The 15,906-nt window shown below is 38.3% G+C and overlaps 1 protein-coding gene across 2 annotated transcripts in view; it reads right to left on the reverse strand.

Annotated features, from left to right (window-relative positions):
• The window catches only part of homer1b (homer scaffold protein 1b), a 33,708-nt gene extending 18,348 nt beyond the window's left edge, over positions 1 to 15,360 (reverse strand). The window contains exons 1-3 of one of the 2 annotated variants that reach the window (XM_086076460.1): positions 15,176 to 15,360; positions 4,286 to 4,442; positions 905 to 1,036 (exon numbers count right to left, since the gene is read on the reverse strand). In XM_086076460.1, the coding sequence (XP_085932586.1) occupies positions 905 to 1,036; positions 4,286 to 4,442; positions 15,176 to 15,180 (294 nt within the window). In that variant the 5' untranslated portion in view covers positions 15,181 to 15,360. Of the gene's footprint in view, positions 1 to 904; positions 1,037 to 4,285; positions 4,797 to 15,175 lie in introns of those variants that run through there. The other variant, XM_086076459.1, reaches the window with a different exon arrangement.
• Between the last annotated feature and the right edge of the window lie 546 nt (positions 15,361 to 15,906).

The following is a 15,906-nucleotide window of genomic DNA, read 5'->3' on the forward strand; positions in this document are numbered from 1 at the left end:
CTTAATCATACTGCGGAGGAAAGAAACCACCACCTACACACATATACACATCATCAAAGCAAACACATTCCTTCCATGAAGAAAAATCCTCATTATTACTAGACGAAGTGCAAATTCTGCAGAAAGTGTGTGGGAATGCTAAGCTGAATGCTTATGAAGTACATTTAAATTAAAAGATGAATTATGTGAAAATTAGAGTATTAATTGTAGTTGAAAGATAAATGAATAAAAAGAACATGTACCCTTCATTCGTTTAGATGGAAACGTGAAACTAATGATATCCAATGGAAAAATGCACACACACAAAAAAAGAAATACTCGATAGCACCACCTAGGAATGCAATACCCTCCATTCATAATTGCCATGAATACATTTGCAATGTACAGTCAGAGGTGGGATTTGAACCTGCAACCTCTTGGTTACTGGACAATGCATTTTACCATGTGTGCCACTGAGCAGTATAAGAGATTCTGGTAATGATGGAAGTGGGCGTGGAAAGTGTGACTTAGAAAATGTTCAGTGTCAGTCCCATTCAAAATGAATGGGAAAAAGTTGCTATTTAGTGTTAAATTGTGCCAATACTGCAAGTAATGTGGAATCTGACAAACAAAAAAAAAAACCCGGAAGGCGTGAATTTTTGAAGCAAGTTGAAATTTGAAAAAAGTGAGGAGAATAAAAATCACAGTAACATATTACAGCATTCCCACAATAAACTGCCAAACAGGTTCAGAGAAAAAAAAAGGGAAAAAAAGCTATGGCAACTAGAATGTAAAATCTGTAAAAATGTCATCCTCTCAAATGGACTGGTGGGAGGAAGAGAAAGAAAATCCAGAGGAAGAAGAAGAGTGTGCGTGAGTGTGCGTGAGTGTGCGCGTGTGTGCGCGTGTTTGTCGGGAGTGCTACCTTGGACAGATGATGTTCGGTGGAGAATCCCAGGCCGTAGACAGTGTTAGCTCGACTGTCCGCCCACTGGCCAAACTTCTGTGAGGTCTTTGTGAACGTCATGTTGGGACTGATGGTGCTGTTAATTATTGCCTGCGGCACAGAGGAAAGCCACTTCATTCATTTTAAATGAACTTACTACGTTGTGTTTAATGCACGTGTGTGTGCACGAGCGGGTCAGATGGAGTAGCAGCATTAAGCCATTATTTCCACCACAAGGGATTTCAGTACAGTACTTATTTCATTAATTCACAATAGCTGAGAGTTATTTAAAGTGAAGACGGCAGTTTTCCACATGAGAAGGACAAAATATTAGAAACAGCATTCAGTATATGACAAAGCCCAATTCAGTTGTTAAGTGTTACGGCTGGTAAGTGGACAGTGAAACTAATGAGTACATTTTCACTGCAGCACTGCTAATTAATATTAGCTACTAACGCATTCACTGCCATTGACAGCTATATACGTCAAAAATGTATTATAACTATTTCTATTAGTTTAAAATTTTTCCCACTTTTGTTAACAAGAGTATGAAAACCTAGGGGAAAAAATATTGTACATTTAGAACAGATATCAAATTTGTGATTAATCGTGAGTTAACTAGTGAAGTCATGCGATTAATTATGAATACAAAATGTAATCGCCTGATGCCCCTAATTTTTATCAACATTTTCTTCTTTAAAAAAAGAAAAGAAAAGATTATTTAAAAAATTATAATAATTAAAATTACTTTAAAAAAGAAGAAAAGATTATTAAAAAATTAGGGGCGTCAGGAGATAATTTTTTTTCGTAATTAATCGCATGACTTCACTAGTTAACTCTGTTCTAAATGTACAATAATTTTTTTCTAGGTTTTCATACTTTTGTTAACTAAAGTGGAAAAAAATTTAAACTAATAGAAATTGTTATATAGTCTATAGCCATCAATGGCAGTGAATGAGTTAAAGTGGATGTCAACCTTAAACATTTCTTGACAATATGTTATATGTGACCTCACTAGTCTAAACATGACATTCTGATTCATATTACATTTGTGGACTAGTTATGCACCAAAATCTAGCCGTGTTTATCCATCTCAGGGGGCGGCCATTTTGCCACTTGTTGTCAACTGAAGATGACATCATTGTTGCTCGGGGCTCAGGCAACGACCAATCACAGCGTTACCTGAGACCTGAGCAACTGTGATGTCATTTTCACTCGACAGAAAGTGGCAAAATGGCCGCCCCCTGAAAGGTCATGAATTATTTACAGATTTTACACAGTACACTTTCGTCAGTTAATGAGAATTGTTGACAGCGATAGATGTGGAAACAAAATCATTTAAGTCTTCCACAGGCTACTGTAATCCAACATCTCTAAAGCAGAGCTCATTAACAGCTGATCAATCAGTGTGTGTGTGTGTGTGGGGGGGGGGGGGTTGTGGAACATTCTGATTAACTGACATCAATAAGAGTATGGGAAGGGTTATGTTTAGCATGCATGTGTGTTACATAATCAATTAATTTCCTGAGGTTAATGTGATGTGAGGCGCTGGACAAAACGGTGAAGCTGCATTATTATCATCATAGTTTGGTCACCGTGGCTTTTCTCATTTATCATATCTCCTCTCATTCCCTCTCATGATGTCATGCTCGTCCCCGTGGACATTTACTGTTACCGTACGACACAATAGGAATAGAAACAGAAAAAAAAACCAAAGCCAGCTTCGAGCACAGGCCAAACTCCAGCTCAGACGCCAAGAAAACTGAAAAAAATGAAGAGTTTATTCGAGCGCACGTACTCACACGCGCACCACTTATGAGCTTGACACAGAGCATGCAGTTACACTTTAGGCCAGAGGTGGCAGTCGTGAGTAAAAAAAAAAAAGACGTGACACACTCCACAAAGCACCTTTAAAAAGAAAAAGGTCGATTACGGGAGGTTGGCTGGTTGAAAGGCAGATCTTGGGGCAAAAAAGTTTGGACATTTGTCAAGTAAGACTTCAAAAGAGAGGAGGTATACGTTAAAATAGTTATAATGTATGGCATCTTTGAGTAAACTCTGAAAATCATTTCTCAAGGCCTGCCTAAGTGTCTTCTTTTTTGGAAATCAAAATATGGTCAAACAATTATATGCTAACAATTTTCAAGACTGATTTAAGACATTTTAATGCTAAACCAAGCCTTATTTAAAGGGATTCAACACGTTTTAAGACTTTAAGGATTTGCAGGAAGGAGCTACATGTGGCTCTTTAGTTCCTCTCCTGTGGATCTAAAAAAATAAACTAGTAGACATTATTTATTTATTTATTACATATTGATTTTTTAAATATTTTTAGATCAAATATTATTTAAATGGTTTGATTATTTAGATTTTTTTAAATGAACAATTAAATATAAAAAAATTGCCAGAGTCCAATTTTTTCAAGTTGTCAAACATAGAGACAAAAAAGAGAGACGAGAGGTAGATGGAAAAGTTTTGAAAATGAATCAATGTAAAAATAATCATGTGACCATGAAATGTCCAAAAAGAAAAAGCAGAAAATTACCAGTACCATAAAATATCTTTGGAATTGCCACAAAAAAAGTCTGAAAATTAAAAAAGAAGTAGGAAAAATAAGAAGGAAAAAAGCAGAAAACGTTCAAAAAGTAACAACAAAGTCCAAAAATAAAATAAGAAATCCCGAAAATAACTATGAAAATGTCCAAAACTAAAAGATAAAATCCCAAAGTGTCAAAAAAAAAAAACTGTGAAAAATGTCAAAAAATTTATAGCAAAAAAAGGTCAAAACATAGCCGTAAAATGTCAAAAAAATTGAAAAAAAATGGCAGACAATTACCTTAATATGTCCACAAAATGTCAGAAATTTGACAGAAAGGCAGAAAAGAAAAACAAATTATGAAAAAAATTACCCCCCAAAAATAAATAGAAGCCGAAAGGTAGAAGAAAATGAATCTCAAAGTATTTGTTATGGTGCAGCTCTAATGAACTCTTGGGCCTTCAGTACATTAGACTTACACTAACACAGTTTCATTTCAGATTCTTTGTTATTTATTTGGCCTAAAATGTCTCATTTGACAGTAAAGCTTGCTGACCCCTGGTTGGACCCAAGTAGCCAAACTTGCAGGTACAGTACATGTGCGAATAGTATTTATATGCACTCATACAAACTCACACACATTGAAACCTGAGCTCCAAGTCTTGTGATAGTGTGCAATGCTTTTTCACTGTGCCGAGCAATTGAAGAACAGAAGCACCTCCTGCCAGGTTTTACGAAAGGACGACATCTTGATAAAAGCAAGTCAGTGATCAGCGGTCGAAGAAAATGCAAAATGCATGCTGCAGAAGAAAACTTCAGCTCACCTTGGTACCATCCAGGCTGATGATGCGGTAGACATTGCGCGTGCTGTCGTAGAAGTAGGACACGGTGACGGCGTGCTTGCTGGTGGGCAGCCAGTTCTTCTTGGTGTTGGGGTCGATTTGGAAGACGTGGGCCCGCGTACTGTAAATGGGCTGCTCCCTGAAGGGGACGAAAAAGAAGTTATGAACTTCTTTGTGCCGCAGTACCAACGTCTCTCCGAACCCGACGCCGGCGCGGAAACTCTTGTTGTCCACCGGATCGCCACCGGATCGCCCGGGCAACCGAATAACCAGCTCGCCATCCTCCATCGTTAGAAAAAAATGAAATTTAAAGCGAAGCCGCTATGAATGCGCATTGTCCAGCGTGTGCATGTATAAACAAAGTGGAGAGCGGTTCTGTCATCATCACCGCCAGCCGACTGCACCATAAACTCTCGCAGCGTTTGCCCTCTTTTGCAGTCAGCGGCGTCTCTCTATGCGCCGATATGGGAATGTCTGCAGCGCGGCGCGGGGGTCACACAGGGGAGAAAAGAGAGCGTTTAGGGCTAAATATAGACAGTGGGCCACGCTTTACTGCCAACGACACACCCCGCTGGACACCACTTTCCACATGGACTCACTTTCTTGCGTGTGTATATGGAAACAGAACCTGTGGAACACTCTCAAAGGGAAAAAGCGCACCTGTCAAAGAAACACGTCCTAATAGTTTGGTTAACTAATCAGAAGATTCAAACTGGATTTATTTATCCGACTTAGTTTACAGACAGCAAATGTCAAATATACAGGATTTTAAAATACTTTTTCTGGTGCTATTTTTAGAATAAAGAATAAAAACATACTGTACATCACATGGTGATGTCAGATGTGTTAAAGACACATCTGACTTTAACATGCATGACAGTAGATCACAGGTGTCAAACTTAAAGCCCGGGGGCTAGATTCGGCCCGCTACATCATTTTATGTGGCCGGTGAAGGCAAATCATATTGTGCATGTCTACTTAAAAAACTAGTAGAATTATTTATTTATTTATTACATATGGATTTTTTTTATTCTTAGATAAAATATTATTTAAATGAATTGATCATTTAGATTTTTTTTATTGAATAATCAAATATTAAACAATTTTTTAAGTTGTGACAGAGATGAGAGGTAGATGAAAAAGTTTTGAAAATTAATCAATATAAAAATCATCATGTAACCATAAAATGTCCACAAAGAAAAAGCTGAAAATTACCGGTACCATAAAATATCTTTGGAATTGCCCAAAAACAAAAACAAAAAGTCAAAAAATTAAAAAAAGAAGAAGGAAAAGGAGAAAAAGAAAAAAAAACTGAAAACGTTCAAAAGGTAGCTATAAAATGTAAAGTCCGGGGCCAAATCGGCTCACTACATCGTTTTATGTGGCCCGTGAAGGCAAATCATACTGTGCATGTCTCTTTCATGTTTCTTGCTAAAGCCTGTATCCGACTGTGGGTCACATATTTGCAAGTGTGAGGGATGGGTAGCGATTTGCGGTTTGTTCAATGTTCGCAAATGTTTGCCGGACGTTCGCCTAGAGTTTTAATGTTTTTTCTTGTCGCAAGGACATCTTGAACATTTTCACAATTCCCTTGCAACAGGAAAAAAAACCATTAAGACTATTTAGAGTATTGATAGGACTTATGGCTCTTTAGCGGAAGCTGTTCAATCAGGAACCATTAAAAAGACTGGCTCTTTTATACCTCGGCGGGGTTTTACTTCCGGGTTAGAAAAATACTCAGAAAAATACCTAATATTTCATTAAAAACGACATCACCATGGTGTCAAAGGTAAGACTTAATCATTATATGTGGAAGGGCTTAAAATACCGTGGTGTAATCCCTTTAAGTGTATAGGAGTTAGTTAAGACATTAAACATAGACGGTTGAACGGCTCTCTACAAAGACTCGGCTCCCATCGTTCACATTGAAGAGCCGTTTAAAAGACTCGATTCGTTCGTGAACGTCGCTAGCATCGCAAATTTATTTTTTCTGCTGGGCTTTTGTTGTTGTTGCTGATTTTGACTCTTTTCCCACATAAGAACAACATTGATTTTTTTTGTGTGTGTGTGGGGGCGGGGTGGTTACCTCATGTCTTTATTTTATTTTTATTTATTCATTTATATTTACATATATTATTATTATTGTGATTATTAATGGCACAATTTTATATATATATATATATATATATATATATATATATATTAAAGTGGACGCCAGGATAATATGACTGTGACGTGCTGTAAACTTACCAAGCTTATATGCACAAACATGAACATCATGCAAATCAACTTGCGATTGTGATTGGTTAGCTCGGATCCAATCATGAAGCAGAAGTGTCGACATCATCCAAATTATGCGTTTTATTGGTTTAGACACGTGAATATGTCTTGTTCGCTGCAATCATCTTTGGGTCTGACGGGGTTAAAACATCCAAATTCAAAACTATCTTCACTTTTAATAATGTGCAAGCATTTTTTACAACCTCCTTTTTAAAATAAAGTAATAGTAATTTGAGGTGAGCATACATTTATATGGGTTAACACTACAGTGGGGATGCACGAGTACCGAGACCAGGTATCGGTATCAGGCAGATATTTCAAGGTATGGGTACCCGGTCACTCTTCTGACCGTTTTATAATCAGGAACTGGAAATTAGAAGAATGGAAAATTGCCATTAATCTCATGCAATTTTAAGGAAGATATGGGTCTTTATTTTATTTTATTTATTATTTTTATTTTATGTTTCAAAGTATTTGTGGTATCTATCATCGAGGGAAAACATAATTATGATGTGGCCCATGACAAAAATTAGTTTTACAGGAGATCAGATATGAAAGGACAGAAGCAGCAGACTCCTGTATATACAGTACCTATTCCCTTATAGTTCTAAATTATTGTTAGTGGATTTAAACCAAAGCTCCACGATGGCTTCATCTGACATGACTTAATTCCTTATTGACCTTTGTGTGACGCCCAAAGAAGAGTCTGGATTGACCCCTGCCAGTGGAGCATCAAGTCTTTGGATTCTCCATTCGTTCGTCTGTCTACCATGTATGCCTTTGCGTCATTGTTTTTGTTTTTTGCTAACCACTGACATTCCCCCTCATCCCAGCATTGTGTCGACTTTTCGGGCAGAATCTACAGTCGGTAGGCTACACACGCACACACACACGCACGCAGTCGAAGCACAGGGTGCATGGGGAGATATTCTGAGCTGGCAGAGCGGGAGATAGAGAAGTGCTTACACTGCACTGAGGGGGTGATGGGGGACATCAAAGGCTTGGTGTATAAATGAATATTAAAATTCATCAGCAGTACCCCTCCTGTGTGTGATTAGCCTGGGAAAGACAGAACAACACCGAAAACAGAGGCAAGTTAGTCGGGAGGAGCGTGACGGGGGGAAACGGACGAGCGCAGAGGAAGTGCGAGAGTGAATTTGGGCTGATTACTCCTCCACAAAGCTGCTTGTGGAGTGCAAATTATCATAATCATGGACAGCAGTGCAAGTGGCGGAACTGTGAGTCATTGCGACTGTGCACACATCACACAAGCGCCGGCCCCCGTCTGTGTGATCTGTGCAATAGCTGCTTGGCAACTGGCGTCCTATCGCATTGCATAATTTGACAAAGCTGCGGCTAATTTGGCATCGCTTGTCGCTCACTTGTGCGCGCATCAAACGCCACAACATTCCTGCGCTTTGATTCGCACATGAATGCAATTACCCGAGTATTTTGTTAGAATGTGTGACACGTACCAGGTGTAAAAAAAAAAAAAGAAGAAGAAAAAAAAGCATACGTTCTCTTATATTCAAATGATGGATTGTTTTGGATAGCATTTTTTTTTTTTTTTTTTTTACAATATAAGGGGAAGTCAACCAAAGCATTTTCTTTAGAATAATATGTCTATGTAGTATGTAGTCCTAATATAAATTAAGCAGCAAATTCCATCTGTTTTTATCCATCTCATGAGGCGGCTATTTTGTCACTTGTTGTCGACTGAAAAAGACGTCACAGTTCCTAAGGGCTCAGTAAACAACCAATCACGGCTCAGTTGTTTTCTGAGTTTGGTCATGTGACGTTTAAAGCTGAGTCGTAATTGGTCGTTAGGTTACCTGTGCACCTGAGCATCCATGATGTAATTTTCAGTCGACAGCAAGTGACAACATGGCCACCCCTGAGATGGATATAACAAGTGGATTTTGCTCCTTAATTCATATTCCACAAACACAATATTACTCAATGTAATACCTTATTGCATTATTTGGGATTTATTAAATATTCAGGTTGTCATGATGTTTTTGTTTGGTTTGGTTTTGGTTGGATTTTGTCATGTTTTCCTTGTGTCTCCCTTTATCAATGTCTTGTCAAGTTTTATCATGTCCACCTTTGCTTGTCATCTTGGTCCATCGTGTCATCCAATCTGCTCCCTCAGCTACGTGTGTTTTGTCCAGGTGTCTCTCGTTGTCTCGTTAGTGTGTGTATTTAGTTCCCTGCTTTCTTTCAATCCTTGTTGCTTCATTGTCTATCCACATCATGTCCTTGTCACGTCTTGTTCCTTACTTTTTTATCTTGATTTGGAATTTTGTTTTTTGAATAACCAAGCACCTTGTTTGCCTTTGTGTTGTTTAGTTAAATTACTTTTTTTGAGCACCTCAGCCTTGCCGTTTTTTACTTCCCAGTGTTTGGATCTACACCCTCCACCAAAACCTGACACAAGTGCCCTCCCCTTCAAAACTGACCATGTAAAACTTGACCAAAGTTTTTACATGTTGTGTTTAGAGAATCTAAGACCGCTATATTCAATCACAGCAAGTGTTAAAATGTTGGTGTTAAATGATTCCAACCCCCAAAGTGTGTTTTTAAGACTGCCTGGTTTAGATAGAGGTGAGTGTTGGAGTTATTTGAAAGAGTTGATTTATTTAGTGTTAAATCAACTCTGCGGAGAGTGCATCAAAGTAAGCCCCGCCCACTTCATTAAAACTGCTCTTCTGCGATATATCATAATGTATTACATTACATTACATTGTAATATATATATTAGTAAAAAAATATACAAAATATTACAATAAAAATAAATAAATATAAAAATAAAAATAAAATAATAATTAATAAAAATTAGAAAATAGTCAAAAAATACTACATTATTGGGTTTCATTGCATTTTTGATTGAGCAAAGTGCTTTTTTTCTTTCTTTCTTTTTACATTTTCAGGCATTATCATATTTTCAGGTAATTAGTATATTATAGGGTGCCACATTCCTCTTTGAGAAAAAAAATCTTCATGTGCCCTTTTAAATGAAACCGTTTTCCTATTAATTTTAATCAGCAGACAAATTACATAATAGTTTTTCCTGGAGGTCTGTTGCAATAAATTGACCTCGTTTTGCACTCATAATGATCTTGCCGTGGTCATCAGTAGCTAAATATAAACATCAGGCACTTCATTAGGTACAGAGAGATACTATTTCAAATATGAGTTTATTATTGTGCTTGTAGTTCATGCAAGAGCTGTTTCTAATATTTTGCCCCTTGCACGCAGAATTAATCACAATAATAGATTTAGTTACACAACAAGGGGAAGTGGAGGGAGATCGGTTGGGCTGGCGTGCAGTGTGCACTGCGTGACACAAGAGCAGGTGATGCTACGAGACTGTTGAAGGCAGCGTGGTGAAGGGAGAGGAAAAAAAAGGGTGATGCGATGAATGCAAAGGAGCGAGAGCAGATGATGCAGTCGTTTTGGAGAAATAAAGGATTCCATAAACTGCTTGTGTACACTTACTGGCCACACAACAATAGGTACATTTGCATAGAGATCCGATGAAAGAGAAAAAATTGTATACAACTCTATATTAAAATTGGAGATTGAATTGTAATATTTTGGTTCACCTCATATTACACGCAGTGGGAACATTCAACTTATGAACATTTTGGACATATGAACACTTCTGTAAGTATTTTTAAATACTTCAGTATGTCTGCATTTAGAATGCACGTTTTCGGTGTAGTACCATGCTGTGCCACAAAAATAATTCAGGCCTTCTAAAGTTGTAGCAGGAGTGACAAGTGTTGTCTGTATGATTGACTGCAGGGGCTTGTTGCACGGACGTGAATGATGTCAAACTACTTTCACGTGTGTCACTTCATCATGCAAAAGGCTGCATGCTATTTTCCACTTCAGCGTGTTCCCTCTAACTATGCAGCTGCCCCCTTTTCTGCAGAATAAAACAAGCATTACATAATTGGAGTGCTCTTTTTCCTTAGACACCTTGATGTTGACTTCCACCCAGCACCCGAGTAGCTTGCCTTCTTTGGAGAGCTTTTTTTTTTTTCTTTATTATTAATCCCACAGAGAGACACTTTAGAAAGAGTTGAGCTCACGTTAAGCAGAGCGGGGTTATTAATGAGTGCGCTTCAAGTTGCTCTATTTACTGAAAGTGCCTCAGATGACCTGTGCGCTACTGCAAACACACGTTCCCCGACAGGGCACGCTTATTGAAAACACGGGAGAGAGAAAACTGGGATTGATGGTATATTTTTATAGGATGTTGATAGATATCTCCAATTGTTGTCTACCCTGGACATTTCCCGAATGTGTCATAACAGCAAGCAGAAAGAGGCTTGGTATTGAACCAAGGGTGATGATGGACTGGTAAGGAAAGTCACACTACACTTAAGAGAAAGTTAGGAAAACAGGAGAAAGGCCCAATCAGGAGTTTGTCATCCTGGTGGAAAGCAGGACATTTTGTTTTTTGATCACTTATTGCCCCTTTAAGGTAGACTGCTGAATGTAGTAATCGATACCTTTTGCAAGACACTAGTGTGTGATTTTGCAGTAAATAAATAAATAAATACATCAATAAACTCCAAACCAACACTGGTAACCAGCTCAGTGTCGTAAAAGTGCCCTTCGCTCTCCAGCAGTGATTCAAAGCGTGGAAATAGTAGCACTGCCCAACATAGTGGATTTGTATTTAACTTTCTGCTGCAACATAATTTCATTTCATCTTTAAAAAGTATTTGTTTTAAAACTTTCACGTGAGTACAATTTGTATTCATTTGAATTTTATATTGATGTTCAAATTTAAGTGAAGTCATTTTACAGAAATATTAAATGTACTTTTTAGGAATCAAACTTTTTTCATGAACACACTATGATATTGATTTTTTTTTATTGGGATGTTCGATACCACTATTTTTCAGACCGATACCAGTACTCAACTACCAGAGTACTTTTTATACATAAAATTCCCACTTAAAAACAATGACAGATATAGCATTTTCCTTAGAATTGCATAAAAATAATGGCAATTTTCTATCCTTCTAATTTCTAATTTCTTGTTCCTGGTTGCAAAATGGCCACAAGAATGCGGCCCGATCCTGGTATCGATTACCTTGAAATAAGGTTGGGTATCACCCCGGTACTTGCACAGATCTAGTATTTTTAAGTTTGCTAAACATGGTAAAATTTGTTTAAAAAAAAAAACTTAAATTAAAAAATAGTAATAATAATAATAATAAATATATCTATATATATATATATACAAATATTGCTCATTTTCCCCAATTTTTGTTCAGTTGTAGTTCTTGCAGTGTTAGTCTGTCTGTGTATCATTAGATATTTTTTGAGAACTTTCTTCAATTGTGGCTATTAACTGGTTCATTGATGCAATGGATACCTTAGCACAATTCCTTTTTATGGAGTCTTTATTTTGCATGCTACTGCATTTTAATGTTGGTCATGATAGTAGTGGAGAGTTCAGTATTTTTTAGGTGGTGTACAAGGTTTGAGAAGGACTACTCTCCAAGACACGCAAAAAAGAATTGGAAATTCATGTTCATGTTCATTTTGTTTGGAAGCAAATATTTGAGGCCCTGTCATTAACCCAATACTATTAGTATTATTGAGTTAAGTTAATGTATTAGTTATATTATTTACTTACCATTTCGATAAATTATTGTCTTCTTTATTTTCTTGTTTTGGTCTTCTGAGTGTTATTTTTTCTTCTTTCTTCCATAACGACTGTATGTTGAAAGTAGCACCAGGAATATATTGTGTTTGTGTGTATGTGAGAGTGTGGAGTAGGATATGTGTACATTTGTGTGTATGTGAGTGTGGAGTAGGATATGTGTACATGTATATATCTGTAGGTTATGTGAATAGATATGTTTCTAATAAGTACCGTATGTTTTGAGTTTTTTGGTCATGTCTGTGATGTCCGTTTTTTATGTGTTGTGACAAAATTATATTTGTTTGGTTTGCATAGTCCTTGGTTTAGCTTGTCGTTCAGATTATTTTTTTGTTTGTTTGTTTTTTTCGGGGTTTGTTGGTTATGATTGTGATGTTTGTCTTTTGTGTTATGAAATAAAATGAGAAACTTCATTCAAATATATTTTTTTAAAGAATTGGAAATTCAAAATTTTAAGCAAGGAAATTATCATTCATTATTAGACTTTGTTGTTCTTAAGTATTAGTAACGTAAAACTTTTTTAAAATTATCATTACATTTCTGAACAGACAGAATAGTGCCTGAGGGCTCAGCTTGCAAATGTCATATGACCAAACCCACAAAACAGGTGAGCCTTGATTGGTCGTTTTGCTGATTAATTCATATTCCACAAACGCAATATTAATCTGAATTATTGTAAATAAATTGTTTGACTTGGCTTGCCCTTTAATTAACAAAGTAGGAGTTATGAATCTCTTTGTGAATGATTGGTTGTCTATTTGTGCCCTGTGATTGGCTGTTGACTAGTCCAGCCCTGTTGCCCTAATGAGGACAAGCACTGTGTTTAAAAAAAAAAAAAAAGGGGGAAAAAAAGGGATGGATGGTGAGTTTAGCTAATACTGCTAACGTCAATACTTGTTGCCATGACAACAAACAGTTTTGTCATTGGTTGGCATGTAAGCATTGACAAACTGTAGCAGACTAGGTCTTGAACCAGGAAGTTGAAACATAAAACATGATTCTTTAGGTGTCAGAATGACACTTTTAGGCACCTTCAACGCATCTGTGCAGGTACATACCAACGCGTAGGGCTTCTCTGTGCTCTGATATGTTCCATTGTGGATCAATTGACTCACTGAGTCAGTTGCATAATGGTAACTTAGTCACCAGCGTGGCAGAGCTCGGCAAGAGCTGCCGCGAGGTGGGAGACGGTTGGATGGATGGATGATGTGCTGCCCACACTGTGGGAGGTGTGAATGCGCTCCGTAGAAGCCTTCTGCGCATTATAGCTAATGCAGGAGTTTTGGCTGAAATTGCACCATTTCCTCGCACCATATTATCAACGTACCGGCGGGTCATTAATCCCACTAAACTGTGGGAGACATCTGTTAATGAAAGCGAGGCCTGGTGGGGGTTAGGGACCACTGGGCGCAAGATGGGCGGGCGGGAGGCATGAAAATGAGCGCTGTTGCACACCAAGCAGGTACATCTCGCTGGTGGGCGCAAGTTGTGGGGGATATTTAAGATCACAGCTGCTACCATGGAGACAAGATGCCACTCTCAGTCGCAAAAATAGTGTTCAAGGATTGTTGCGATTCCGATTGCTGCATGTAAAGACCCGGAACAGGATGTACAGACAGAATATCACAACACAGATGTCTGATAACGTGGAAAAGAAATCCTGTTGTGACTTATGCTCGTGTTCAAAACTTACATAACTGTCTCTAATGTATCGCAGTGTGATGGTGATGCGCCATTATTACCTTCAATAATGGTATGAAATTAAAGAGAAGTCAAACCAAACATTTTCTTCACAATATGTCGTATATGCTCCCACTAGTCTAAGCGCGACATTATGATTAATATTACGTTTGTGGAATTCGAGTTAAATGGCAAAATCCTCCAGTTTTTATCCATCTCAGGGGGCGGCCATTTTGTCACCTACTGTCGACAGAAAATGACATCACAGTAGGGCCTCAAGTTACGACCAATCACGGCTCAGCTTCAGAAAACTGGTGAGTCGTGATTGGTCGTTACCTGAGCCCTGAGCACCTGTGATGTCATCTTCAGTCGACAGCAAGTGGCAAAATGGCCGCCCACGAGCTTGAATGAAAAAAAAAAAGTATTTTGCTGTTAACTCATATTCCACAAATGCAGTATTAATCAGAATACTGTGTTTATAGTGCTGCTGCATAAAACATTAAAAACTTTTTTGGGGTTGACTTCGCCTTTAAATTTGATTTTAAAACTAGAATGGGGAGGCACCCTGGGGTGGGGGGAGGGGGGGGGTCTTTATTTCATCATATCAAATCTTACTGAAGTTGAATGAATATGTCCATGCAGGGTCAAAATGTTAAAATACATTTCATAAAGATTGCTCATCAGGTTCAGACACTTTTATAATATGTATTAAAAATTAAAACTTAGCAGATGTTTATGCTGTCTATTATATGCGCTTATATATGGTGTACAATCCCTTGCCCCCCAGTTTTTACATCGCCAATCAAACCAACCAGTAAATATTTGCTTCAGCTTTGTACTGGACTTCAATACACTTGATAAGTTGTCACAATGTAATATGGATAATATAATAATAATATATGGAACATAATTAGGGGGGAACAACTTTTGGACTTCCGTTTTGTCTTACTTTGGGAGCAAACTCACAATTCGGATCCTGAAAGTTGGGTATAATGCAACTTTCCATGTTGGGCCTCAAGTCTAGCTTATTAACAGACCTAATTAAGAGGAATAACATCCAATTGGATAGCATTTCATGATCAACCACACCACTATTAATCTGAATGTGCATTTTGATATTTTTTGATTTTATTCTATTTTTTTAAATATAAGACGCATCCATTGCGTTGTCTCTTCACATGTCCACGGAGGCTAGTGTGAGCCAATCTGTGATAATAATCACTTACCCCATTGTTGAGGCTGAAACGCAAGGCGACACCTCTGGTAACAAGAAGCAATCTCCCTCGGATAAGACGCTGCGTATTTATGATGCTGTTGTGTCCACACCGCAGCCTCCTCTTGCTATATCACCGTCGGTTGCGTCTGCAGGAATGCGATGACAAGTGCTCCATCCCCCGCGACTGGCTGTCACTGTGCGGACCCACGCAGAAACGTCGCGGTGCGCATGGCTCCCAATCCCAAGATCGTCCTCCCTCCCGGCGCCGGAGCTGGAGATCCGACGAGGTGCCGCGAGGCTGAGGCGTCAATGACAGATTCCAAGCTGGAGGAGGAAGAGGAGGAAGAGGAGGGTGGAGAAGCCCCGCTGCGTGGACTGGGAAAGACAAACCAGAGGCAGTTGATAACACACAGCAGCATCACCCAGCGTCCACCCGCCTCCCTCTCCCTTATTACCATTGGCTCACAGGCTACACCCCCACGTTTCTATGAGTGCATCATTTCTGCGCTGCTCTCCTTAGTCTGCAGTCGATTTATATTATTTATCGTGACAATGCATGAATTAAAAAACAATGCGTCTAAAAATGTATGGTACAGGTTCGGATTAGGTTTCCACATCTGGTTGTGAATAATAATGATGCATTCCTCCCACGGCGGAGCAGCGTGTCACTATCGAACTTCCAACGTCACCGCACCGTCCTCCGCAGTGACGTCACTGGATTCTCAAGAGACTGGTTTCTTT

Source organism: Leptonotus elevatus, chromosome 5, assembly GCF_054856555.1.
Source record: "Leptonotus elevatus isolate MCC_2025b chromosome 5, RoL_Lele_1.0, whole genome shotgun sequence".
NCBI classification, from domain to species: domain Eukaryota; kingdom Metazoa; phylum Chordata; class Actinopteri; order Syngnathiformes; family Syngnathidae; genus Leptonotus; species Leptonotus elevatus.